Below are 22067 nucleotides of genomic sequence, written 5' to 3'. Positions count from 1 at the left end.
GCGATCACCCTTTCTGCTTTCTCTTTATAAGTTGAATTATTTTTATTAGGTGCTTCATGATTTTTGTCTTCTACTATAATTATTAGGTGCTTCATAATAATTTACATGTCCGATATTTATCATGTCCGATATTTATCATGATTATCATGTTACGTACTGTTATGCTTTTTATTATTATCATGTCATTCTTTGTTTTGCTGTGTTTTTAAGAACAATCTTTAAGAATGTTCGTGCATGAACACTGTTTTGTTCGTAGCTTTTATTATTATTACGTATTGTAATTTTTTTTCCAAATCCACCCAAATAACTAGGTGGAGACCAAGGATTCCATTCTCTATATTTATAAGTAAAACATATTTTCAAATCCATCCAAATCCGATATGAAATCAAATCCATACTCAAATCTTTAATAATGAATAAGGGGTGATTTGAATTAGGATTTAGAATTCATAGATCCAATAACACAGAATTTTAATAAAGATTTTAAAATGAATGATTGAATAACACATGATTTAACTTGGATTTCTAAATCCATTAAAATCAAGGATCCAATAAACCCCCCTTAGTATTTAGTATTTACTAGTTGACACACACCTAATTAGAATATTAGCTTCTTGTCAAATTTTATGACTTCCTAAAATCATACATGCTTTTCTAAATTCAGACAGCAAATTTTAACTATTTGAGAAAAAAGAGAAGTTAATGTTGTGTTGTACTGTTGTTTGTTGTGGTCGGCAAGATTTGATAGATATGTATACATGATAAGAATCTTTTTTCCTCTAAACCCCACATAATATGAATGGGATATATACATATCATTACAACAATGAATTATTAGTTTATATTCGGAGGTCTTATAGGAGTGTCAAGCTATACTTCGCCGGCCAATGAACCAAACAGGACCCTGAGGAGATCAAAATGACTAACAACGTGTCACTACTTAAACTATAGGTGATATATGACTCGTCTGACTCTTGTCATGCTTCGAGCCAAGGTCTACTTCAGTACGTGTCCTTAATGGAAACATAAACGGGTAAACCCTTTTTCTACTCTCTACTCTCTACTCTAGAGTAGTAAGTCGGCAGATCTTTTCTTTATTGAACCTAAAAGCGACTACGAGCATGCAAACAAAGTAAAGGTACAAATATTAATACATATATAATAAAGGGGTGTATTCAACTTAACATTTTAAATGATTTGTGCAAAATTTACAAATCATATGTTATTCAATCATTAATTTTAAAAAATCTCATGAAATCCACAGTTATTGAACTGATGATTTAAAAATCTATTTTAAAATCCACGGTTATTCAAAACAGTTTGTCGATTTGGATTTTAATAAGTTTTAGGGATTCTGGAAAATTTGAGAGAATTTATTTAGTTAAAAATACAGAAATCCAAATCTCAAGGTTTTAGCTGGGATTTGAAAGAATTTCACCATAAATCATATCAACTTCCCTAAAATCTATCAAAATTCCAAATTTTCTAAATCCCATAGAATTCTTTAAAATCATAGTTTCAATACACCCCCTAAATTCTTTGTACGTGTGTCCACCAAGCCCACAAGTTCTGCTTCTCGACTAATTGAATCGATCGATCACATTGTTTTTTTAATATTACGTTTTTGTTTTCTTCCGTTGGGTTCTTAAGGGTTAACGTAATTTGCCAATTAACCACTCGTTTTAAGAATTGTTTATTGCTCTATTATGTTATTAATTTAGGGTTTCGAGGTGATTAGTACCTAATAATCATTTGTTTATTCACTATCAAATTTTGAATTTTAATATAATCTACCGGATACGTATACCAGTTTTACAGATCACGAAAGGGAGGGTCAGTCAGAGTCAGTGTGTTAGCATTGTAAGAACTGAACTCTGAATTCGAATGGCTAATTAAGAAAATCCATATGTATCTCCTTAGAATTTTGATTTGGTAAGCCAACGTTTATTTTGGATTTTATGAGCAAGCTACATACGTCGTCGTAAACACCTTAATTTACTACTACATAGAAATAAAAACCCAACGTGAACCTCATAAAAAAAAATCAACCAAAAATAGAATCAGGTCGAGAAAAACTCGGACGTTTTTTTTTGTTCCGACAAGTCTCTAATTTTCTTTCTAAATATTGACTTAACAAATCTGAGGTTCATTTTCTGTTTCTCTTATGATACCAGGTCAACAGGCAATATAGCCATAGAAACAAAAAAAAGAACAAACAACTAGAAGAAAAAAAAAAAAACTTGAATTGACAGAATAGAACAGAAGACAAACCCACACACAAGGTCTATCGAGAGAATTTGATATCGATTTGAGAAGAGAAAAATAAATCATTCTAGTTCTTGTACTCGTTCTTCTTTCTTTTTCTTTACGTTAATTTAACCTCTATTAGTAGATCCTTTTTACGTTTCCTGTTAACCTGACGTTTGATTATAATGACATTTTGTATCAAATCGTTGATTCAAGAAGAGGACACGGAACAAATGAAGCTACCTCCATCCCATCTCCCCTGTTAACAATGGTCTCCTCTTCTTTAAAAACCAACCATTAAGCTCTGTTTCGTTATATTTATATAGCTTTATATATTACCCTTTCTCGGGGTTGGATTGGCTGTTCCTTGGCCGGGTTCCGGTTTTATCTAGTGGCGGGAAGGATGGCGGATCATCCAGGGGAGAAAAGGACGCGTTGTAGGTTTTTGGGATTTGTGTTTGGTAGACGTGGCTTGTGGTCCAAGAAATGTCCCCCGGACAATGGTAGCCATAGAAGCACAATGAGTAGCAGCAATGCCTCCACCGCCACCGCTACCACCGCTAACATTCAGTTCACCAAATCTCCATGCACAGAATATAACCCGAGGAAGGTTCAAGAAAATAAAGTTTTACCTGAGCCAGTCCAGAACCAAGTACAGAAACCAAAACCCACATCGAATCCATACCCTAGTAACCATCAATTAGGCAGCAATGGGAATAGCCAACCAAGTAATAACCAAGGACCAGTCCAACAACAACAACAAACGAGGAAGATTCCGAGGGAAGCCATTGGCTTATCAGGTGAGCTAGAGAGCATGATCATCGACAATCAGAAAGCAAAAGGGAATAAAAGCTCTATGGTTAGAGCTTCTTCAAGCAATGTGATGTTGTTTGGCAATCTTGGGAACTTGAAACAGCCTGGAGCATCCGGTGGGAATCAAACTACTATCCAGAACAATAGATACGGTAATAATACTGGTGGAGGGTATGAGGCGAGGAAGACGATGGAAGAGGAAAAAAGAACATCGGTTGCACCAGTACCGGCTTCAAATAATCAAGATCAGTCAGGATCTTTGTGTAGAGCGATTTCGACACGAATGGATCCGGAAACGTTAAAGATAATGGGTAATGAAGATTACAAGAACGGGAATTTCGTAGAGGCGTTAGCTTTGTATGACGCTGCAATAGCCATCGATCCAAAAAAGGCTTCGTATCGTAGCAACAAGAGTGCGGCTTTAACGGCATTGGGGAGAATTCTTGAGGCGATATTTGAATGTAAAGAAGCAATAAGAATAGAGCCTCATTACCATAGAGCACACCATCGGTTGGGTAACTTGTACCTCAGGTAATCTCATCAAAACCTTACATCGTGACTCAAAGTACTATATATCATCATTTTTTCTGAAAAGTGTAACCAACAGGTTAGGAGAGGTTGAGAAGTCAATATATCATTTCAAGCATGCGGGTCCAGAAGCTGACCAAGAAGACTTATCAAAGGCTAAAATGGTTCAAACACATCTCAACAAATGTACAGAGGCGAAAAGAGTGAGAGATTGGAACACTTTGATCAAAGAAACAGAAAACACCATAGCTACAGGCGCCGATGCTGCTCCTCAAGTATATGCATTACAAGCAGAGGCCTTTTTGAAGACTTACAGACATCAAGAGGCCGACAATGTTTTGTCAAGATGTCCTGTTTTCGATGGGGAAATGAGCACAAAGTATTACGGACCGATCGGTTACGCTGGTTTCTTGGTCGTTTGGGCACAAGTTCACATGGCTTCCGGCAGGTTTGTTCTCTTTTTGAGTCCATACGAAGCTTACAGCTGTAGATGGTATCTTGACCTAAACCTGGTTGTTCAAACAGATTCGGAGAAGCGGTTGAGGCGATTCAACGAGCGGGGAAGCTGGACGGTAACAACAGGGAAGTGAGTATGGTTCTCCGGCGCGCTCAGGCGGTTACAAAAGCGCGATCAAGAGGGAATGAATTCTTTAAAGCTGGACGATTTCAAGAAGCTTGTGCGGCTTATGGCGAAGGATTAGACCACGACTCAAGAAACTCAGTCTTGCTATGTAACCGAGCAGCTTGTCTATCTAAGATGGGCCAATTCGATCGAGCCATTGAGGACTCCACGGCAGCACTCACCCTCCGTCCTGGCTACACCAAGGCTCGACTCAGAAGAGCCGATTGTAACGCTAAGGTTGTTATTTGAAATTATTTGCATAGCAGGTGGCAAAATCGTGAATATAGTATGAAACAGAGGTTACATTTTAAGTTAATATGTCTTTCTACGTGGTTGCAGCTTGGGAATTGGGAAGCGGCGCTAGGAGATTATGAGATATTGAGAAAAGAGACACCAGAAGATGAGGAAGTGACCAGAGGATTATCTGAGGCTCAGAAGCAGCTCGTGAAACGCCGTGGCCATGACTCTTGAAAGTTGAAACCAACCGCCTCGAGACCGAACGGGAAGTTACGGATTTAGAAAACAACCGCCGTGGTGTTCTTACTTCTCTTTTTTTTCAAACTTTTTTGGTAAAAATTGTGAATCTTTTTATTCCAATGATTCAATTGTATATCCTTTAAGAAGTCTATTAATCATTTGAAAACCGAACACAGACGGTAATTAAATAATTTAGAACAAAAATCCAAACTTTTACTAACATTATTGCTAGATGAAACTTTTGCACTATATGCATTTGCCAATTTATTCTGATTTCCTTGAAGACTGATGCAAGACTTATAAGATCAACTTCTTATATATATGCAAGGCAGAATAGTTTTGTTTTTGATAAGACAATCTTTGATCTCTACATATAAGAAACAACCCCATGTAGCAGAAGAAGAGAGTTGAATAATCTCATCATAGAAGAGAAGCTACATGATGATCTTGATGGTGATGATGATGATGGTGTTTTGGATGGAGTTTTACCTGCAATGGCTGGTGAAACCGCATGGCTTCTGCTTTGCTGCTCCTCTGTTGGCAATGGATATGGCGCTGAAGTGCTTCCCGGTGAAACTTGAGGCGGCTCTATCTCATTTTCTTGACCTGCAAAACACACAGGTGTCAATTTTGATTTACTTTTGGATCTTACAAGAGTCTTAGTACTAAAGCTCTATTTAAAACAGAATCTTACATTTGGAGGCTGACCAGCCTAGCTTCATGTTCTCTCTATCGAAAACCATTCGATTACCTCTCATGTAGTTCTCTGCAAAAGAAAAAGGCAAGTCTAATTGATGGAGACATTGGTCTAAGAATGTAAGTAAGAAAGAGAGATGATTAATAAGGCTAGTACATACGTCCTATGCTTCTTATGCCTTCTTCTCCACTAGAACTAATAGGCAAGCAAAATTGAACAAGCCCCTGAAAATGGTACATGATGATGAACATCAAATTCTAAATCTCGCCTTTTTTAGCATAAACCATAAAATGTGTATATAGGTCGAACCTGACTTTGTTGGAATACAAACAAAGGTTTGTGAATCACGAATGTGTTATTGTGCGAAAACCTGAGTTTGATCGCTGGTACTTTTGGCTCAACACTATCACCAAGGAAAATCCAAGAGAACATTAGGAGAAAAGCATATTTATGAAGACCAAGGAGCTTCTTTCTCTATGTATTTGTTTTGTATAGCATATGAGAGTACCTAGATTCATAGCAATACTCCCATGAAACATCTTCAAAGCTCTTCATCGTAGCATTTATATGTCTGTCCATCTCAACCGCAACTTTTCTGTATATTTCTTCCGGTAGATAAGTAAACGATTGTCCACTGTCAATATAAGTTCTGAAGCTCGTCTGCTTCAGACACGAGTTGCCAACACAACAAGTCTCCACACCCACAATACTGTAAACAAAAACACAAGGTGCTAATTACTAAAAGATATCTTAAAATGGATAATAATCTGAAGTATAGAGAACGTTCGTTACTATTTATTGTCGACAGGAAGGAATTGTGTTGATTGTTGCACTGATGGTCCCATATCACCAAAGTAAATTCTCCCTGAATCTTCCTCATCAAAGCACAAGGAGAACGAGTTTCGCATGATTCCTGCTTTAGAAAGAAAACTTGGAACCGAGATATCTCCAAGTCCTAAACCCATCAAACCATCAGGAGCAACCCCAGTCAAGTAATCCCCACTTTGCTTTTTACCACATCTGCAATATGAAGACACACTTATCAATACTAAACTCTAAAACACAAACAAACATTCGCATATACAATGGTAAAAGTAAAACACACCCTAGAACAACTTGAGCCTTGACAGAGGAGGAAGCGTTCGTCAATCTATTGTTAGTATTATATGTAAGATGCAAGATGTCTTCAACAAGTAATCCCGAGGTGGAGGTGTTTCCACTAAGATAGTTAACAGTATAAGGGCATTGCTCCTTTGGGCTCTCACAATCTGGAGCAGAATCACAAAGCTTATGGCTGCACAAGAAGACTTTGCTGGTACTTGAAGTTGATGGATTATACTCGTTCAGATCTTTAGTAGCCTGCAGAATAGGTGCCCCCAAACACGAGGAAGCATCTGCCAATCAATCAATTGGAAATAAGCGCTAAACCGTTCATCATTCTCACTATCGAACTCTTAACTACATATATAACCAACAAGCTTTATCATTTTATATCACATACCAGGCTGCTATAATAAGTGGCTGTTAAAGGAGCGCATTGCACACAGTTGCAAGGAATCCAAAGTAGATCACTTCCAGTATCTAAAGCCACAAGAAACGATACACTCGGCGTCCCTATGTCGATCCATGTATAGTGTAGCCTGAGTAAAACAATCACACACAAAATTCATATCAGGCAACAGATCACTACTAATCTACTGAGTTCATAACTTCTTTTGACACATCAATATATATATCCAAAAAACAAGTAAACCCAAAGGAAAAGACTGTTAGTAATTTCATATCGCGCAGAGTGAGTTAGTCAAAACACAGGACTAATAAACAATTCCCCTAAACAAAAACAATTAAAAGGTAACTTCTTTTGATCTAAAGGTACAAAATTTAGAAACTTCAAAATAAAAAAGAGGAACTTAATGTACCATCCAAAGTCATTTCCCGAAGAAATGGTTTTGCTTCCTTCAGATGGAACAAGGGGCTGAGACTTAGCACCAAGATTCATTCTCTGTCTTCTGAAATCACTTCTCGCAAGCAACTGATAGTACTCCAAGCTCCGCTTCTCCGGAAACGATCTCGGAATCTTAATCGACGCTCTAGCTTCGTCGGAGAAGCGATGGATCAGCCTCGAGGAGAAGACAGAGGCTAGAGTCTGCTCCGTAGCTAGAACGAGTACACATAAGAGTAAAAAAGTTGAACCAGATCGTGACGCCATTTTTTTTGGAGCTAGGGTTTTGCTGAAACAGGAACAAGACCTAGCACTGTTACAGTATCTTGAACACCGAGCAAGCGAACAATCTAGCAAAATTAGGGTTTTAATCGAAGTTTTTAATCAATAAAAGAGAGATATTTATCCGAGAGAGAGTGTGAATGTTGGTCGGAGGGAGAGTAATGGCTGACTGTGAGAGAGTGAGAAAGAGAAAGAGAGAGAAGAAAGAAGAAGAAGAAGCTTAACGGGAAGAAAGTGTGCTAGTAAATGACGTAAATACCCCTAGCGATATACTTTACACGTGTGTGCTCAATCATTTGTCCGGTTTGAGTTTACGGTTCTGTCTTAATCAAACAATATTAACACCCAAAATGACGTAATTGCCCTAAGCGGTGTGCTTAACTACACGTGTAATACTGTAATCAATCATTCGTTTTCGGTTTGGTTTACTGTAAACCATTATTTTACATCGGTCCGGAGATATTATTGTCGTCGGCTGGCTTTTAAGAAAACCCTAATTTACATATAAAACCCTAAAGCCGATCAAAAAAATCACATCTGCGTTTGTCGGAAATATCGCCGGTAACAAATGGGTTACGGGAAACACAATCGATCTAAAGGAGGCAATTCGAGTCGTGGCCAAACCAGTCGGACTGATCTTGGGAGGTAAAATATCTTATCTTTGTGAATCGAGGGTTTCTCTCTGTTTGGTGAGTGTTAAAGATTTCGTTTTGAAAATTTTGCAGGGAAGATGAGTCACTTCCGCTTGATCAAGGTACTAAAGTTATTATTTTTGTTGTTGGTGGTTGGTTGGTTGAATATACCAGTAAGTAATGCTCTTACTTGGTGCCTTTTTCGTAGAGCCTGAGGATGAAGCACCAGCAGTTCCAAAAGTTCAGTTGGCAATGTGGGTATGCATAGTTTCCTTTATGTTTAAAACAGATTCTATAATCCAAATCCATTCCAAGAACAGATTGTTTCACTACTCATTGATGTAGTTATTGCGTTTTTGTGTTGTGTTAGGATTTTGGTCAATGTGATGCAAAGAGATGCACAGGTCGTAAGCTTGCTAGATTTAACTTGTTAAAAGTAAGTATCATGAGCTTGTAAAGTTTATAGTTGTCTTCTCTTCTTTCTAAGTGCTTCATCTGAAAATCCTGCTTCGGTTGATGTTGTTAGGAATTACGGGTTAACACAGGCTTTGGAGGAGTTGTTTTAAGGTATCTCCCTACTTGTTATTACGGTATCTTATTAGGGTCATTTTGCAATAATGACACATTCTTAATCGTCTACAATCTGTGTCTGATGATATTGGCAGTCCAGTTGGTAGACAATGTGTTTCAAGGGAAGACTATGATCTGATCAAAAGGAAAGGATTAGCTGTAGTTGATTGTTCTTGGGCGCGTCTAACTGATGTTCCGTTTGCAAAGCTGCGTTGTACTGCTCCTCGTCTTTGTAAGAAGTTAACATCAATCACCTTTGCTATATATATTGGGGACTTTAGGCCGATCTCTAGTTAAAATGTATTCTTTCTTTATGATTGTAGTACCATGGTTAGTAGCAGCTAATCCAGTAAATTATGGAAGACCATGTGAGCTATCTTGTGTTGAGGCTTTATCTGCAGCTTTAATACTATGGTGAGTCCATTAACTTCTTCTCCTGAAACCCATCTCATTGATTGGTCATACATTATCCGGTTTTCTAATATATCTTGCTCCATTTGTTTTCCAAATCAGTGGGGAGGAGGAAACTGCAGAACTTTTGCTAGGGAAATTCAAATGGGGTCATGCCTTTTTATCTCTCAACAAGTAACTTAACTGAAGAAACTCAACACACCTTCACATCATTTTGCTTTTTGATCCGTGAACACAACAATTTGAGTATCTGTTTTCTTAACGAGGTCTCCCTATATATATCACAGGGATATTCTAAAGGAGTACTCAAAATGCCAGAACAGCGCTGAGATCATCTCAGTTCAAAATTCTTGGCTTACTCAGCAAACTCAGATCCCAAAACAACCACCACCCGCGCCCAAAGAACGTAGGTCACATACTTTTGTTAAATCTATCTGTCATTACCACCACATAAATCTTTTGCTTCTGATTATTTATTGTTTGTTGGGTAGATGTTAAGAAAGATGATGGTGAATCTGGTGATGAATCAGAGGATGATGATGAAGATGGTCTCCCTCCTCTAGAGAGGAACATGAACCATATCAAATTGGAAGACAGTGAGGAAGAAGATGACAACAGCGAGTGATAGCCATTGGAATTTGATCTATAAAAAAAAAAAAGTTTCCATCTTTGGCTTACACTTGAAAGCAATGTTGTTGTTAAATACCATGTAGTTTCTTTTTCTTTATCTTTTAGTTAATAATAAAAATATCTACTCCACAGTCTTAAAGATTTAAAATTTTTGTTTTTTTTTTCCATGTAAAGATTAATTCTTTTTTTAGGTTAAAGAAAAAAAATGAAAAATTAATTGAAGTGGAACAAAACAGGGGAGAACAAGAAAGTGAAAAAGCCCATCTTTAGTCTGAAACGCCGAAAAAAAAAAAAAAAAGACAAAACTTTCCTCTCTTCTCTGCGACTTTAGCTCCCCCATCCCTATCTCTAGGGATCGATTTCGGCGTCAAACGTCGTCGTTTTGGTCTTACTACGCGTATCTGCTTCCGCCTTCTAGGGTTCTTTCTCCGTTTACCCTCCGCCGCAAGATTTATTCAGCTCCGCCGCATTCTTGTGTCACCCAGCTCACCGACTGTAAGCAAATCCAGCTGCTTCTCCCTCAAATTCGTAAACCACTTTGTGGGGGATTCAAGCTTCTTCTTCTCCCTTCTCCAAAATCTCTGTTTTTTTTAGGGTTTTGTGAGTTTTGGTGGGATGAGTAGTGTGTTCAGTGAACAGATCCTGATTGATAAGCTCGCTAAGCTCAATAGCACTCAACAGGCTATCGAAAGTATCCTCTTTTAATCACTTTAGCTTTAGTTAAATTTGCATATATAAGGTTTAGCCTCTGAACTTAGATCTCGTAAATTTTGCTCCTTTTTTGTATGTTTGGTTTCTTGACTCTTTTGGAATTAAGCTCTGTCGCATTGGTGTATATTCAATCGGAGTAAAGCTGAATTGATAGTAACGACATGGGAGAAACAGTTTCACAATACAGAGATGGCTCAGAAAGTCCCTCTTATGTATTTGGCTAATGATATTCTTCAGAACAGTAAGCGTCAGGGTAATGAGTTTGTGCAAGAGTTCTGGAAAGTTCTTCCTAAGGCTGTCAAAGACATTGTTGCTCATGGAGATGATTATGGCAAAGGCGTTGTTTCACGTTTGGTAAGCTACAAATCCTTTCATTGGAGCTTTTTGTTATTGTCGTTTGATTCTTGCTCTCTGCAAATGGGTTAGTTACTTTATATGTCGTGCAATTGTGTTTGAAAGAAAGAACATGTTTTGCTTATTAAGGTTAAGATATTAGGGATGTCTGGTTGGTCCTCTATCACATGTTTGATGTTAGGGATGATGATTTATGCAAGGTTCTTGAGATGTGATGCTATGCAGAGAGACACTGTTGAGTTTTGTGAACATGAATAAAGAAGTTTAGTTGCTAATTGAGATATTTGGTTTACATGATTTGTTAGGTTACGATATGGGAAGAAAGAAGAGTGTTTGGATCCCGTTCAAAGAGTCTTAAAGATGTAATGTTTGGAGAAGATGTTCCTCTGCCACTTGAAGTGAGCAAAAAGCGTTCCCGCGGATCCAAATCTTCAAAACGGGATTCAAAGTCATCAAGAACGGTAAAATACTAAAACAAAAAAGCTCACTTTTTCTCCTCTATTGATTTGATTCAAATGTCATAATAGTTCTCTTTTGGGATTTTTTTTGCCTTTGGAATCAGAAATTATCTTCAAGTGGAGGTGTGGCTGAGAAGATAGCATCAGCATATCATTTGGTTGTTGCTGAAAACTCAAACGAAGAAGCTGAGATGAATAAATGCAAGTCTGCTGTTAAACGAATCAGGAAGATGGAGAAAGATGTTGAAGAAGCCTGCTCTACTGGTAAAAAAACTCTTTTACTAATTATTGATTACACACACAAACTCTTTTACTAATTATTGATGTCTAATGTAATTCTTGTTTATCAACTTGTGCCTATCCAGCAAAAGACAACCCAAAGAGAAAATCATTGGCAAAAGAATTGGAAGAAGAAGAATACCTTTTGAGACAATGTATGGAGAAACTTAAATCTGTTCAAGGAAGTAGAACTTCACTTGTGAACCAGCTTAAGGATGCACTACGCGAACAGGTACCAATCTGCACTTGCAATATTCATTATTTTGGTGATCTATCTCTCATTCTTTTGCTTACTTGTGTCAGGAATCCGAACTGGACAATCTTAAAGCTCAGATTCAGGTACGTGTTTGAATCCCCACTGCATCTTTAACCTTGCTTGTGACATACCCTGAGCTAATAAGCTAATGGAACAATTTTGTTTTTATTAGGTAGCACAAGAACAAACAGAGGAAACCCAAAACATGCAGAAACGGCTTAATGATGAGGATTATACATCAAAACCAACAACCGCTGCCCCAAGCGCAACCGAGACAAATGACAACTCAAAATCATCAAAAATGACGCCTGCATCTATTGCTGCGATGCTCACAGCATCAACCTCATCACATATGATCATGCAATCTGTTCTATCTTCATTCGCAGCTGAAGCAACAAAGACTTCTGGTCTATCAAAATCAGAGAGCACAGTTCCGGTTTCAGACACTAATGCTTCGTTCCCTACTTACAACAACTCCCAGAACCTGACACCCACCACGCAAGGTCAGTACCATGGAATACCTAATCCAGCACCACCACAATTCCTCAAACCGCCGGTAATGAACAACCCTTACACCTTTGGTAACATTCCATTAATGCCACCTGGACTTCCGCCTCCTCCTCCACCACCACATTTGATGGGTAATCAACAGCCTCAAATTCCTCAGTCAAACTCAGCTCAGCAACCTCAACAAGGTCCTACTTTCCAGCCACCGGGGATCATGTATTACGGAGCTCCACACCATTCTTAAAATTAGAAGTGATGTTTAGTTTATAGCTTTTAGATAGTTCTGACCCTTTTCATCTGCTAAAATGTGGTTTCAATGATACATTTGTTGGGTCGAATCAAAGTAGAACTATTGTTCCTCTGGTTGTAGAATCCTCACCTTTCCCTCTTGCAGTTATTTGTACCACACAAGTTGTTACAACATAATGTAATAATTCACTCCTGTTACCTTTAGAACCGAACTTGCTCAAAACATGGGGACATAAAGATTCAGTTAACAGTTTGAACATTGTTTTACATTCGTTTTCATGTTACATTGTGGTAAACCCGAATTCTGATAATCACTTCTTCATTAAAACCTGCTTCTGGAGAAAATCTTTGAACCAAAGGGGCATATGGTACATGATTGCCATGAGAGTTGAGTACCTGCCTGAAGAGAACCAAGCGGGTGGATTCTTCTTCAGCACTGCTGCTACGGTGTCTCTGGCAAATGTTTCTGCAGGAGTAGGCTTCATCCTCTGTGATGCAAACGCCCTTTCTCTGATAGCTTCTTCATAAGGCTTGTATAGTTTCAGCTCAGGCATTTTGTTGAAGGCTGCAACAGCTGAGTTTGCTATGTTTGTACGTATTCCTCCTGGGACAACGTTGATGACATCAATCCCAAAGGGCCCAAGCTCCAACCTGATGTTAAAGCAGGAACCATTACAAAACCATCCGCTACTAGATAATTTGATCAACAACTACACTTGTCACGAACACAAGCATCATCCACCAAACCCAACATGAGATTCTAGTCCTCTAGAAATGATACTCACATAGATTCTAGTCCTTCAAAGAAGCAGATGGAAAAAACGCAAACCTGAGGGTATCAGTGAGAGCATGAATAGCAGCTTTGGTAGCTGAATAGACCCCAGCCCATGGACCTGGTGCCATAACAGTGATACTTCCAACATTCACAATTTTTCCCTTTCTTTTAGACACCATGTGAGGTACAACAGCTTGAGTCATCCTCATGGAACCTTCATTGGGTAATAAAAAAAGCTCACACTTTCTTCAATAAACATTCTCATAAAATTATGAAATTAAATAAAAATCGAATCTTTTTCCTTTTACATACCAAAGACATTGGTGTTGAAGGTGTCCTCCATAGCGGAAATTGGAATCTCCGCCAAAGGTCCGACGCATTGAACACCGGCGTTATTAACAAGAACGTCAATCCTTCCGAACTTATCAATAACCTCCGACAAAACCTTACTCACGTTCTGTTCCGACTGAACATCAAGCTCCTTCACGAGTAACCTCGAGTCTTGCTCCAGATCCGTCATCGAGCTCCGTGATCGACTCGTCGCCACCACTTGACATCCCTTCTTACTAAACTCACGCGCTAGCGCATGACCAATCCCTCCCTGAGAACATCCCGTTATCAGAACCACCGGCGTACTCTCGTCGCCACCACTCTCCATTTTCTTTTTCTTTTTTTTTTTTTTCAGATTGAGAGACAAAGCCGATGACGTGGAGGAACTAACCAAACTGAAGTAGGGATGACGTGTAGGTTTGTGTCTCTACAGTATTACAGAGTCTTTTTTATTTTTCCTCAAGCTTCTTTTTATATCAGCATTAGTAGACTTCAAAATTCAATACAATTTTTAAGGTTTAGACCCCAAAGTACTCCTCCAACTGCTCACGAGCCACAAGTCACAACCAAAGTTTCTGAAACTCACATCACATTTTGAACTGGTCACGTAAGTGTGTTGTGTGTACTAAGTTTTTCAGGCTTGTAATTAATGTTTGATGTCCAAAGTGGTCCAACTGACCAACCAAACTTTTTCACATCACATTTCAAAAGAAATTAAATGGTGCAAAACGATTTGTTATCTCTTCCACGTCGTTTTCTTAAACAACAAACCAATTTGTGATATATTATCATGCACTGTTAACTTCAAGATTGATTAATGCTAACCGGCCACATGCTTATAAATTTAATGTGATTTCAATGATACATTTGTTGGGTCGAATCAAAGTAGAACTATTGTTCCTCTGGTTGTCTCTCTTGCAGTTATTAATTTGTACCACAAGTTGTTACAACAATAATGTAATCATTCTCACCTGTTTAAGACTAACATGGGGATTGGGGACATAATAAGATTCAGTAAACAGTTTGAACAATCTCTTACATTCGTTTTGCATGTTTACATTCTGTCTTAAACCCCAACCTGAATCTGATTATATCANCACCACTCTCCATTTTCTTTTTCTTTTTTTTTTTTTTCAGATTGAGAGACAAAGCCGATGACGTGGAGGAACTAACCAAACTGAAGTAGGGATGACGTGTAGGTTTGTGTCTCTACAGTATTACAGAGTCTTTTTTATTTTTCCTCAAGCTTCTTTTTATATCAGCATTAGTAGACTTCAAAATTCAATACAATTTTTAAGGTTTAGACCCCAAAGTACTCCTCCAACTGCTCACGAGCCACAAGTCACAACCAAAGTTTCTGAAACTCACATCACATTTTGAACTGGTCACGTAAGTGTGTTGTGTGTACTAAGTTTTTCAGGCTTGTAATTAATGTTTGATGTCCAAAGTGGTCCAACTGACCAACCAAACTTTTTCACATCACATTTCAAAAGAAATTAAATGGTGCAAAACGATTTGTTATCTCTTCCACGTCGTTTTCTTAAACAACAAACCAATTTGTGATATATTATCATGCACTGTTAACTTCAAGATTGATTAATGCTAACCGGCCACATGCTTATAAATTTAATGTGATTTCAATGATACATTTGTTGGGTCGAATCAAAGTAGAACTATTGTTCCTCTGGTTGTCTCTCTTGCAGTTATTAATTTGTACCACAAGTTGTTACAACAATAATGTAATCATTCTCACCTGTTTAAGACTAACATGGGGATTGGGGACATAATAAGATTCAGTAAACAGTTTGAACAATCTCTTACATTCGTTTTGCATGTTTACATTCTGTCTTAAACCCCAACCTGAATCTGATTATATCACTTCTTCTTCATAAAAACCTGGTTCTGGATAAAATCTTTAAGCCAAAGCGGCATATAGTACATGATTGCCATGAGGGTTGAGTGCCTGCCTGAAGAGAACCAAGCGGGTGGGTTCTTCTTCAGCACTGCCGCTACAATGTCTTTGGCGAATGTTTCTGCAGGAATTGGCTTCATCCTCTGTGATATAAACGCCCTTTCTATTATAGCTTCTTCGTAAGGCTTGTATAGTTTCAGCTCAGGCATTTTGTTCAAGTTCGCTACAGCTGTGTTTGCTATGTTTGTTCGTATTCCTCCCGGGACAACGTTGACGACATCAATCCCAAAGGGCCTAAGCTCCAACCTAACGTTAAATCAAGAACCATTACAAACAATTCACAAAACAAAACCATCCACACGTAACCCAACATGAGATTCTAGTCCTTTAGCACAAACAGGATTGAGTATGCGATAGAGGAAGATGATGGGAAAACGCAAAAAGCAAGGAAACCTGAAGGTATCAGTAAGAGCATGAATAGCAGCTTTGGTAGCTGTATAGACCCCAGCCCATGGACCTGGTGCCAAAACAGTGACACTTCCAACATTCACAATCTTGCCCTTTTTCTTAGACACCATGTGAGGTACAACGGCTTGTATCATCCTCATTGTACCTACATACATTGGATAAATTCACTTCTTCAAAACATACTAACACACTGTACCAAGCCAAAAGCCAACACACACATGATCCAATAATATGAACTATTGAAGCTCCAATTAGTCTATAAATGAGAGAACTTGACATTAAAAATCCAATTCTTGTTTTACCATAAACATTAGTGTTGAAGGTGTTCTCCATGGCCACAAATGGAATCTCAGCCAGAGGTCCGACGCATTGGACACCGGCGTTATTAACAAGAACGTCGATCCTTCCAAACTTATCAATAACCTCCGAGACAACCTTATTAACGTTCTGTTCAGATTGAACATCAAGCTCCTTGACGACAAACCTCGAATCTTGCTCCAGATCCATCATCGTGCTCAGTAATAGACTCGTAGCCACCACTCGACATCCTTTCTCAGTGAATTCACGGGCCAGCGCGTGACCAATCCCTCCCTGAGCACATCCCGTTATCAGAACCACCGGCCTACTCTCGTCGCCGCTCTCCATTTTTAGAAGCCTTCTCCAAGTTCTCAGATTGATCAACAATGGAATGTTTCTATTCAATGTTTATCAACAAACTTGAGTTTCTCTCAGAGTGTATAATAAGACAGAGTTTCTACATTTAGGTACTTACTATTTATGTCCGAAAGGCACAAGTTTCTAAATTTGTGAATTACGACGACGTCGTGTCGTTTTCTACATAGGATAAACCTTCTTCTCTGACGAGAGTAAATGATTCTTTCTTCCACACAAGTTGAAGTTTCTTATCTATAATGTGGTGTTAGATCGTCTATTAAAAAATCAAGACCTATCTCTTGCTGACACTATGTGTAGCCCCTTTTGTGAGACCTATCTTTTTGCTGACGCAATGTTTAGTCCCCTTCTGTGGAACCAATGTTTTTAATTCAATCTCTTTTTAACACTTTGATTGAATGGAATTGTGTTTTTAATTCTACATAATATTTTTCAAAAATACTCATCTGATTTTATATAAGATTAGTTATCTCTTCTAAACATTGACAACCAGAAAAAAAAAAAAAAAAAGATTTGATTAAAAATGTACTAAATTTTACAGAGCGATTAATGTCATATCTCCCAGTAAAAAGCAGAGAGAAACATAGTTAAGCAGAGAAGAAACCATTAGAAACAGCAAGAGCAAACTGAGATTTAGCTTCAAACTTCCTCTTTAAACTCTTGATCATGTCCTCCTCAACTCCAAAGGACGTCATCTTCGCCGGGAAATTATTACACAGCCCAACCTCCGCAGAAATCGATGCTTTCTTTGCCATTAGCTTCATCTTCCTCTCGTATTCCTCCACCACCAATATTGCTATGTCAGCCATTGTTACAATCCCTCAATCTTTCTCTTGAGTTCTTATGTGCCAAGAAAGAACACAAACATAGAAAGCTATTTATATTGTTGCTTTAACTTGCTGTTTCGGATAAGGATCGTTCCATCTTTTTTTTTTTAATTATATAAGGAAAAATCTTTTGTCACATTGTGATGTTAATCATAATTGTTTCTATTGGTTTTGGTGTTTTCTAGAGAAATTTGGATATGTCGGTTTACCATGTGCACCGATTTATGTGTATACTACTGTAATGTTATCTTGTATCGTTTGTATTATATACTTCATGTTTTTAGCTTACCAAGAAACGTATGTATTCTAATAAAATTTAATTCAACATAAGTAATATGGATAATATCATTTTCTCATCTCCAAAGAAACGAAAGTGTTTGATTGAAGATGGCACACGGTTTTCCTATACCAATGGCCGGTGAACCGACATTTTGTGCACATTCGTATTGTCATTGTGCCTTCTTTTTTTCCCTCATAATGTGTAGTTTACTAGTTAGTGGGATCATCTAACCAAAAAAAGAAAGAAACAAAAAAAACTGAGAGTCGCGGATTGCAATTTATATTTCTTTCCCGATTATGACATCTTTATAAAACAAAAGCCTTATCCTTTTTGGTGATATCCACGTCAAGTGTCGTTAAGACTCAAGATGTGGTCTTCGACAAAAGGGTCCGAGAGCCTAGTTCTGCAAGACATATTGTAATGTGCATTCTTCTATATTGGTAAGTCAGCTCTATGCCTAACCGTAGAATCTAGGAGAGTAGAAATGATCACTCTCTTCCCACCGACAATATATTCTAAACAGTTTTCTTTTGGATAATGTCGCAAAGACATCCTCAACGTTCTTTCTTTCCATTGTTTTTCTTTTGTTCTTACTAAAAATATACTTCTTTCTTTTCTGTGTGTGAGAGTTATCGTCATGTTTACTACTTCTACTGGCTAATTTTTTTCTTTTAACGTCAAACACACTCAAATTTGAGTATTTGAGCATACATAAACAGAAACAACAATAAAAATCCTCTTCCATGTTCTATTTAAGCGACTACAGGTTATTTTTCATGGATCAATTATATATTCCTCTTCTAAGATTTTATCTCTTTAAAATGTGGCTAAATAAAGTCGAGTTAATTTTTTTTTTTTAAAGTCGAGTTAAAATATTACAAGGTTCGTGAAAATTCTTCACATTGATTTCAAAACATGAGTATATAGTTTAAGCCACAAATACAAATAAAAATAAGAGTGACGACAACCATTCTTAGTGGCAAACCACTTTTAATAAGATTAGGTAGCACTTGAGAATAAATCCACAAATAGACAAACGCAACGAGTTTGTGCGTCATGTTTTCATTAATATATACTTCTTTATTTTTCATTGTTAATGTTCTTTGTATTCGAATAAACATTAATTCCATATTGTTCTTTGGTTAAAAAACTTTAAAATAACTGCAATATATACTTACGAATATGTACTGCGTTGACAGATAATGAGATAAAAATGCACCAGATCACATAGTATTATAGTTAGTATTCGTTTGTGCTAATTAAAATAAACAAGTAAAGAGGCAAGTGGGTAGAAGTTGTGGTCACACAAATGTGTCTCCTATGTAACTTGAAGAGCCAATCTGTGGTTATGATCAAATATTGAAACATTTCTTTATCAGCTATAGGTGTGATTCCTTTGCAAATGTTCGTTTTTCTTTTTTTTCCAGTATATATAATATATTATCAAATAGTACAACTTTATATTTAGGAAGACGTATATGTGAATCTTTTTAGTTGGCAAACGTAAGCTACATATATAATAATTAACTATACCTTGATGTTATGTTGATATAATTACATTATATATAAGCCAATAGTAAGCTGAAACCTTCAAAGATTACATGCTCGAGTAGTCTGTGGTCGGTCTCTTGTTCGATCAGCATGTCTTAATTAATTTAGAACCTCATTCTTAAGCCAATATTTTTCTTCTTCTTTACATTGGGTAATCTTATGCCAGTTGTTGATCAGCATGTCCTTAAATATTGAATCAAACCTTTTACAGAAATCTGATTAAACATGTCCGACGACAGCGTTGAACCAAGATTGGGTAATCTTAAAAGCAGAGAGCTGATGATTTTAGAAATATTATGAAAAATTTATAGTGATATAATACTTATAAACTAACCCATTAGAAGATTTTGTACATGTGAATCGATATTAACCATTAGGTGTAATCCAATTATGAACTATCAAAAGTAAAAGTAAAGTAATGATTACTAAATTCTTATATAATATGAGAAGGTTTTTCTCAACTTTTGCTAAAAGGATGACACTTGGCCTATTATCTATATGACACTTGTACATTTTTTTTGTTTGGACCTAATTAACTAAATTCATTTATATTTTGGACCTAATTCACTAAAAGCCCATAAAAAAAAAACTCTTAACATTTCCTTCTTCCCTTCTTCAATTAGACCCCTTCCAATCTAAACCCACCATTTATCAGTTTGTGGTTTCATCCTAGAAACAATTTGATTATAGGTTATTTTGAAATTATAAAAATATGTTTCAATCTTATGTAAGATTCACGGGCAAAAACGGTTTCTAAATTATCTAAAAAAATTATGTATGGGTTTCAATCTTATAAATGATTCATAAGCAAAAAAGGAATCTAAATTATGTTAGATTGTAGATGTTTACGTGTTCTCAAAATTCTCTTATAAATTAATAATTTTTTGACTCAAATTTTAATTTATGAGTTTCTATTACTAGGTTTAGTTTCTAGCCTTTAATCTTATATAATCTAATGGTGGGATGTTTTATGTAAGTAATTTGATAATTGCTTACTCATTTATTCCCATTATATATTACCAATTCATTTTCCATAATATTAGAATTCAATCCGTTTTCCATAAAATTAAATTTCAGTCCCTAATTACTCTCATTTTAAGAGAATTTTTTCTGTCATAATTATTTAATTTCAGTCATTAGGTTCCTATGAAGAATTATATTATTCTTATATATCTTTCTACATTTCAATAGGTATTCTTGAATAATTTTTAATATTTTCTTGCAGGTTATCATGTTTGTTGTTTGCATTAAAACTACATCAGAATATATAATGTGAGAATGTTTGACAAATTTACTTATTCATTAGAGTGTTTATGTATGTATTTCCTAATCTCCATGGACCGGTCCAGCAATTTTGGATGACCTATGCTAATTTATTTTTAAAAAACCATTTTCATTATCGTAAATAAAATTATAAGAATAGTAATATAAAAAAATATTTTCATAAGATAGTTTCTAAGTCCATAAACCGATATATGTTCATTTTGCTTGCTCACATTTTTTGTTCTTTTCAATGTTTTCATATTCATTTAAATATTTATACAAAAATAAAAATTATATTGCCTAATAACTCATTATTGTTTTCAAACTCTTCGAATATAGAAACTTTTTTTATTAGAGTTTCAAATTAGTTTTTCTAAATTAAATTTTACTTTAAAGTTTCATCAACAACAAGTTTAATTAGCATTAATCTAATGCTCATTCACCAACAATTCAAAAGACGAAATAGTTTTTTTACATAAACCTAACAAAACTTCATCCGTAAATTGGATATATCTACATGAAAAGTATATGTTTTTTATATAAAACTTGAACTTATATAAAAAAATCTAAAAATACCGAACTTATAATTTTGTTTTTCCCTACATAAAAGACAAAAAAAAAAACTTTTGGTCTAAAGTATGCTCCAAAAAGTTTGATGCCCTAATACTTGGCTTCATTTGCTTACCCTATGGGTTGGGCCTCGGTCTGGGCCTTGAACCATATTTTATATTTACTCTAGGGTTATCGTATTTGTTGGTTATGTTAATACTACTACATCATGAAAAAATGAACTATCATGATTTAATATGTTCAACATCACTACAAGAAATATGCGTTTTTTTAGCACACGAAAAAACACTATCATTTCGTTTCGATAGCGATTTTGTAAACGCTGTCTTTGCCGGTGCTATCTTAGAGGGGGCACATATAATAGCGTTTTTTTTCTTTGCTATTATTTGTCTCTCTATAATAGTGCATTATTATCGCTCGCTATATTAAGATTATTAGTAGCATTTCAAATTTGCTATATTATAATTAACAGTGTGTAAAGTAGACTAAAATTTCTTCTTATTAGACAATGCATATGAGTCTCTCCATTGTAAATTTAGTTTGTGATGTTACTATCATATGCTTAAAAAATCATGTTGTTAAGATTGTGATGTCTTTTTATATCATACCATGATATGAGTTGCATTTTTCTATACTAATTAATTTGACTTCTATAGTTTTGAGTATGCTAATTATATATTGGTATTATATATTTTTAGGAATCTTAGTATCAAATAGCTTTAGAATTAACCATCTTAAAAATAAAATATCAACA

General features: G+C 36.3%; 7 protein-coding genes across 9 annotated transcripts; 3 read left to right on the top strand and 4 right to left on the bottom strand.

Moving 5' to 3' along the window:
• Positions 2233-4858, top strand: LOC104769207 (inactive TPR repeat-containing thioredoxin TTL3-like). The gene is made up of 4 exons (XM_010493360.2): positions 2233-3591; positions 3668-4036; positions 4114-4447; positions 4550-4858. Exons 1-4 carry the CDS (start codon positions 2651-2653, stop codon positions 4679-4681), a joined length of 1776 nt encoding a protein of 591 aa, XP_010491662.1. The 5' UTR covers positions 2233-2650; the 3' UTR covers positions 4682-4858.
• LOC104769205 (aspartic proteinase-like protein 1) lies at positions 4982-7800 on the bottom strand. The gene is made up of 9 exons (XM_010493359.2): positions 7304-7800; positions 6886-7024; positions 6490-6743; positions 6177-6404; positions 5893-6093; positions 5694-5787; positions 5545-5608; positions 5382-5453; positions 4982-5293 (listed from the first exon to the last, which is right to left on the bottom strand). The coding sequence occupies exons 1-9, from the start codon at positions 7591-7593 to the stop codon at positions 5055-5057; spliced, it is 1581 nt and encodes a 526-aa protein (XP_010491661.1). The 5' UTR covers positions 7594-7800; the 3' UTR covers positions 4982-5054.
• On the top strand, positions 8051-9990 carry LOC104769204 (ribosome biogenesis protein TSR3 homolog). Its single transcript, XM_010493358.2, has 10 exons — positions 8051-8253; positions 8334-8362; positions 8449-8498; positions 8611-8676; positions 8767-8807; positions 8906-9042; positions 9134-9224; positions 9324-9395; positions 9509-9627; positions 9713-9990. Exons 1-10 carry the CDS (start codon positions 8177-8179, stop codon positions 9844-9846), a joined length of 816 nt encoding a protein of 271 aa, XP_010491660.1. The 5' UTR covers positions 8051-8176; the 3' UTR covers positions 9847-9990.
• LOC104769202 (regulation of nuclear pre-mRNA domain-containing protein 1A) lies at positions 10114-12869 on the top strand. 2 transcript variants are annotated; one of them, XM_010493356.2, is made up of 8 exons: positions 10114-10346; positions 10446-10542; positions 10669-10916; positions 11222-11377; positions 11479-11638; positions 11740-11885; positions 11957-11992; positions 12082-12660. In XM_010493356.2, the coding sequence occupies exons 2-8, from the start codon at positions 10467-10469 to the stop codon at positions 12658-12660; spliced, it is 1401 nt and encodes a 466-aa protein (XP_010491658.1). In that variant the 5' UTR covers positions 10114-10346; positions 10446-10466. The 2 variants fall into 2 exon arrangements, with proteins under 2 accessions (XP_010491658.1, XP_010491657.1); XM_010493355.2 differs by having other exon boundaries at positions 10114-10542; positions 12082-12869.
• LOC104769203 (NADPH-dependent 1-acyldihydroxyacetone phosphate reductase) lies at positions 12861-14235 on the bottom strand. Its single transcript, XM_010493357.2, has 3 exons — positions 13753-14235; positions 13495-13654; positions 12861-13316 (listed from the first exon to the last, which is right to left on the bottom strand). The coding sequence occupies exons 1-3, from the start codon at positions 14096-14098 to the stop codon at positions 12977-12979; spliced, it is 846 nt and encodes a 281-aa protein (XP_010491659.1). The 5' UTR covers positions 14099-14235; the 3' UTR covers positions 12861-12976.
• LOC104769201 (NADPH-dependent 1-acyldihydroxyacetone phosphate reductase-like) lies at positions 15412-17064 on the bottom strand. Of its 2 annotated transcripts, XM_010493354.2 has the most exons (4): positions 16923-17064; positions 16453-16844; positions 16136-16295; positions 15412-15988 (listed from the first exon to the last, which is right to left on the bottom strand). In XM_010493354.2, the coding sequence occupies exons 2-4, from the start codon at positions 16793-16795 to the stop codon at positions 15646-15648; spliced, it is 846 nt and encodes a 281-aa protein (XP_010491656.1). In that variant the 5' UTR covers positions 16796-16844; positions 16923-17064; the 3' UTR covers positions 15412-15645. The 2 variants fall into 2 exon arrangements, with proteins under 2 accessions (XP_010491656.1, XP_010491655.1); XM_010493353.2 differs by lacking the exon at positions 16923-17064 and having other exon boundaries at positions 16453-16915.
• On the bottom strand, positions 17318-17746 carry LOC109131357. The gene has a single exon (XM_019242244.1). It carries the CDS (start codon positions 17629-17631, stop codon positions 17410-17412), a length of 222 nt encoding a protein of 73 aa, XP_019097789.1. The 5' UTR covers positions 17632-17746; the 3' UTR covers positions 17318-17409.

This window comes from Camelina sativa, chromosome 20 (genome assembly GCF_000633955.1).
Source record: "Camelina sativa cultivar DH55 chromosome 20, Cs, whole genome shotgun sequence".
Taxonomy (NCBI): domain Eukaryota; kingdom Viridiplantae; phylum Streptophyta; class Magnoliopsida; order Brassicales; family Brassicaceae; genus Camelina; species Camelina sativa.
The sequence above is the reverse complement of the archived record's forward strand: the minus strand, read 5'-3'. Positions and strand labels throughout refer to the sequence as shown.

Excerpts from the sequence above, each read along its gene's own strand:
- LOC109131357 (XM_019242244.1), bottom strand. The coding sequence starts at position 17,631 with ATGGCTGACATAGCAATATTGGTGGTGGAGGAATACGAGAGGAAGATG.
- LOC104769203 (XM_010493357.2), bottom strand. The coding sequence starts at position 14,098 with ATGGAGAGTGGTGGCGACGAGAGTACGCCGGTGGTTCTGATAACGGGA. Across the intron at positions 13,655-13,752 it reads CTTCAACACCAATGTCTTTG|GTTCCATGAGGATGACTCAA; the intron begins GTATGTAAAAGG and ends TACCCAATGAAG. Across the intron at positions 13,317-13,494 it reads GCTCTCACTGATACCCTCAG|GTTGGAGCTTGGGCCCTTTG; the intron begins GTTTGCGTTTTT and ends CTTTAACATCAG.
- LOC104769205 (XM_010493359.2), bottom strand. The coding sequence starts at position 7,593 with ATGGCGTCACGATCTGGTTCAACTTTTTTACTCTTATGTGTACTCGTT. Across the intron at positions 5,609-5,693 it reads TTGTATTCCAACAAAGTCAG|GGGCTTGTTCAATTTTGCTT; the intron begins GTTCGACCTATA and ends TACCATTTTCAG. Across the intron at positions 5,294-5,381 it reads AGGCTGGTCAGCCTCCAAAT|GTCAAGAAAATGAGATAGAG; the intron begins GTAAGATTCTGT and ends TGTGTTTTGCAG.
- LOC104769207 (XM_010493360.2), top strand. The coding sequence starts at position 2,651 with ATGGCGGATCATCCAGGGGAGAAAAGGACGCGTTGTAGGTTTTTGGGA. Across the intron at positions 3,592-3,667 it reads TTGGGTAACTTGTACCTCAG|GTTAGGAGAGGTTGAGAAGT; the intron begins GTAATCTCATCA and ends TGTAACCAACAG. Across the intron at positions 4,448-4,549 it reads GAGCCGATTGTAACGCTAAG|CTTGGGAATTGGGAAGCGGC; the intron begins GTTGTTATTTGA and ends ACGTGGTTGCAG.
- LOC104769202 (XM_010493355.2), top strand. The coding sequence starts at position 10,467 with ATGAGTAGTGTGTTCAGTGAACAGATCCTGATTGATAAGCTCGCTAAG. Across the intron at positions 10,917-11,221 it reads AAGGCGTTGTTTCACGTTTG|GTTACGATATGGGAAGAAAG; the intron begins GTAAGCTACAAA and ends ATGATTTGTTAG. Across the intron at positions 11,993-12,081 it reads ATCTTAAAGCTCAGATTCAG|GTAGCACAAGAACAAACAGA; the intron begins GTACGTGTTTGA and ends TGTTTTTATTAG.
- LOC104769201 (XM_010493354.2), bottom strand. The coding sequence starts at position 16,795 with ATGGAGAGCGGCGACGAGAGTAGGCCGGTGGTTCTGATAACGGGATGT. Across the intron at positions 16,296-16,452 it reads CTTCAACACTAATGTTTATG|GTACAATGAGGATGATACAA; the intron begins GTAAAACAAGAA and ends CAATGTATGTAG. Across the intron at positions 15,989-16,135 it reads GCTCTTACTGATACCTTCAG|GTTGGAGCTTAGGCCCTTTG; the intron begins GTTTCCTTGCTT and ends ATTTAACGTTAG.
- LOC104769204 (XM_010493358.2), top strand. The coding sequence starts at position 8,177 with ATGGGTTACGGGAAACACAATCGATCTAAAGGAGGCAATTCGAGTCGT. Across the intron at positions 8,363-8,448 it reads GTCACTTCCGCTTGATCAAG|AGCCTGAGGATGAAGCACCA; the intron begins GTACTAAAGTTA and ends CCTTTTTCGTAG. Across the intron at positions 8,677-8,766 it reads CTAGATTTAACTTGTTAAAA|GAATTACGGGTTAACACAGG; the intron begins GTAAGTATCATG and ends TGATGTTGTTAG.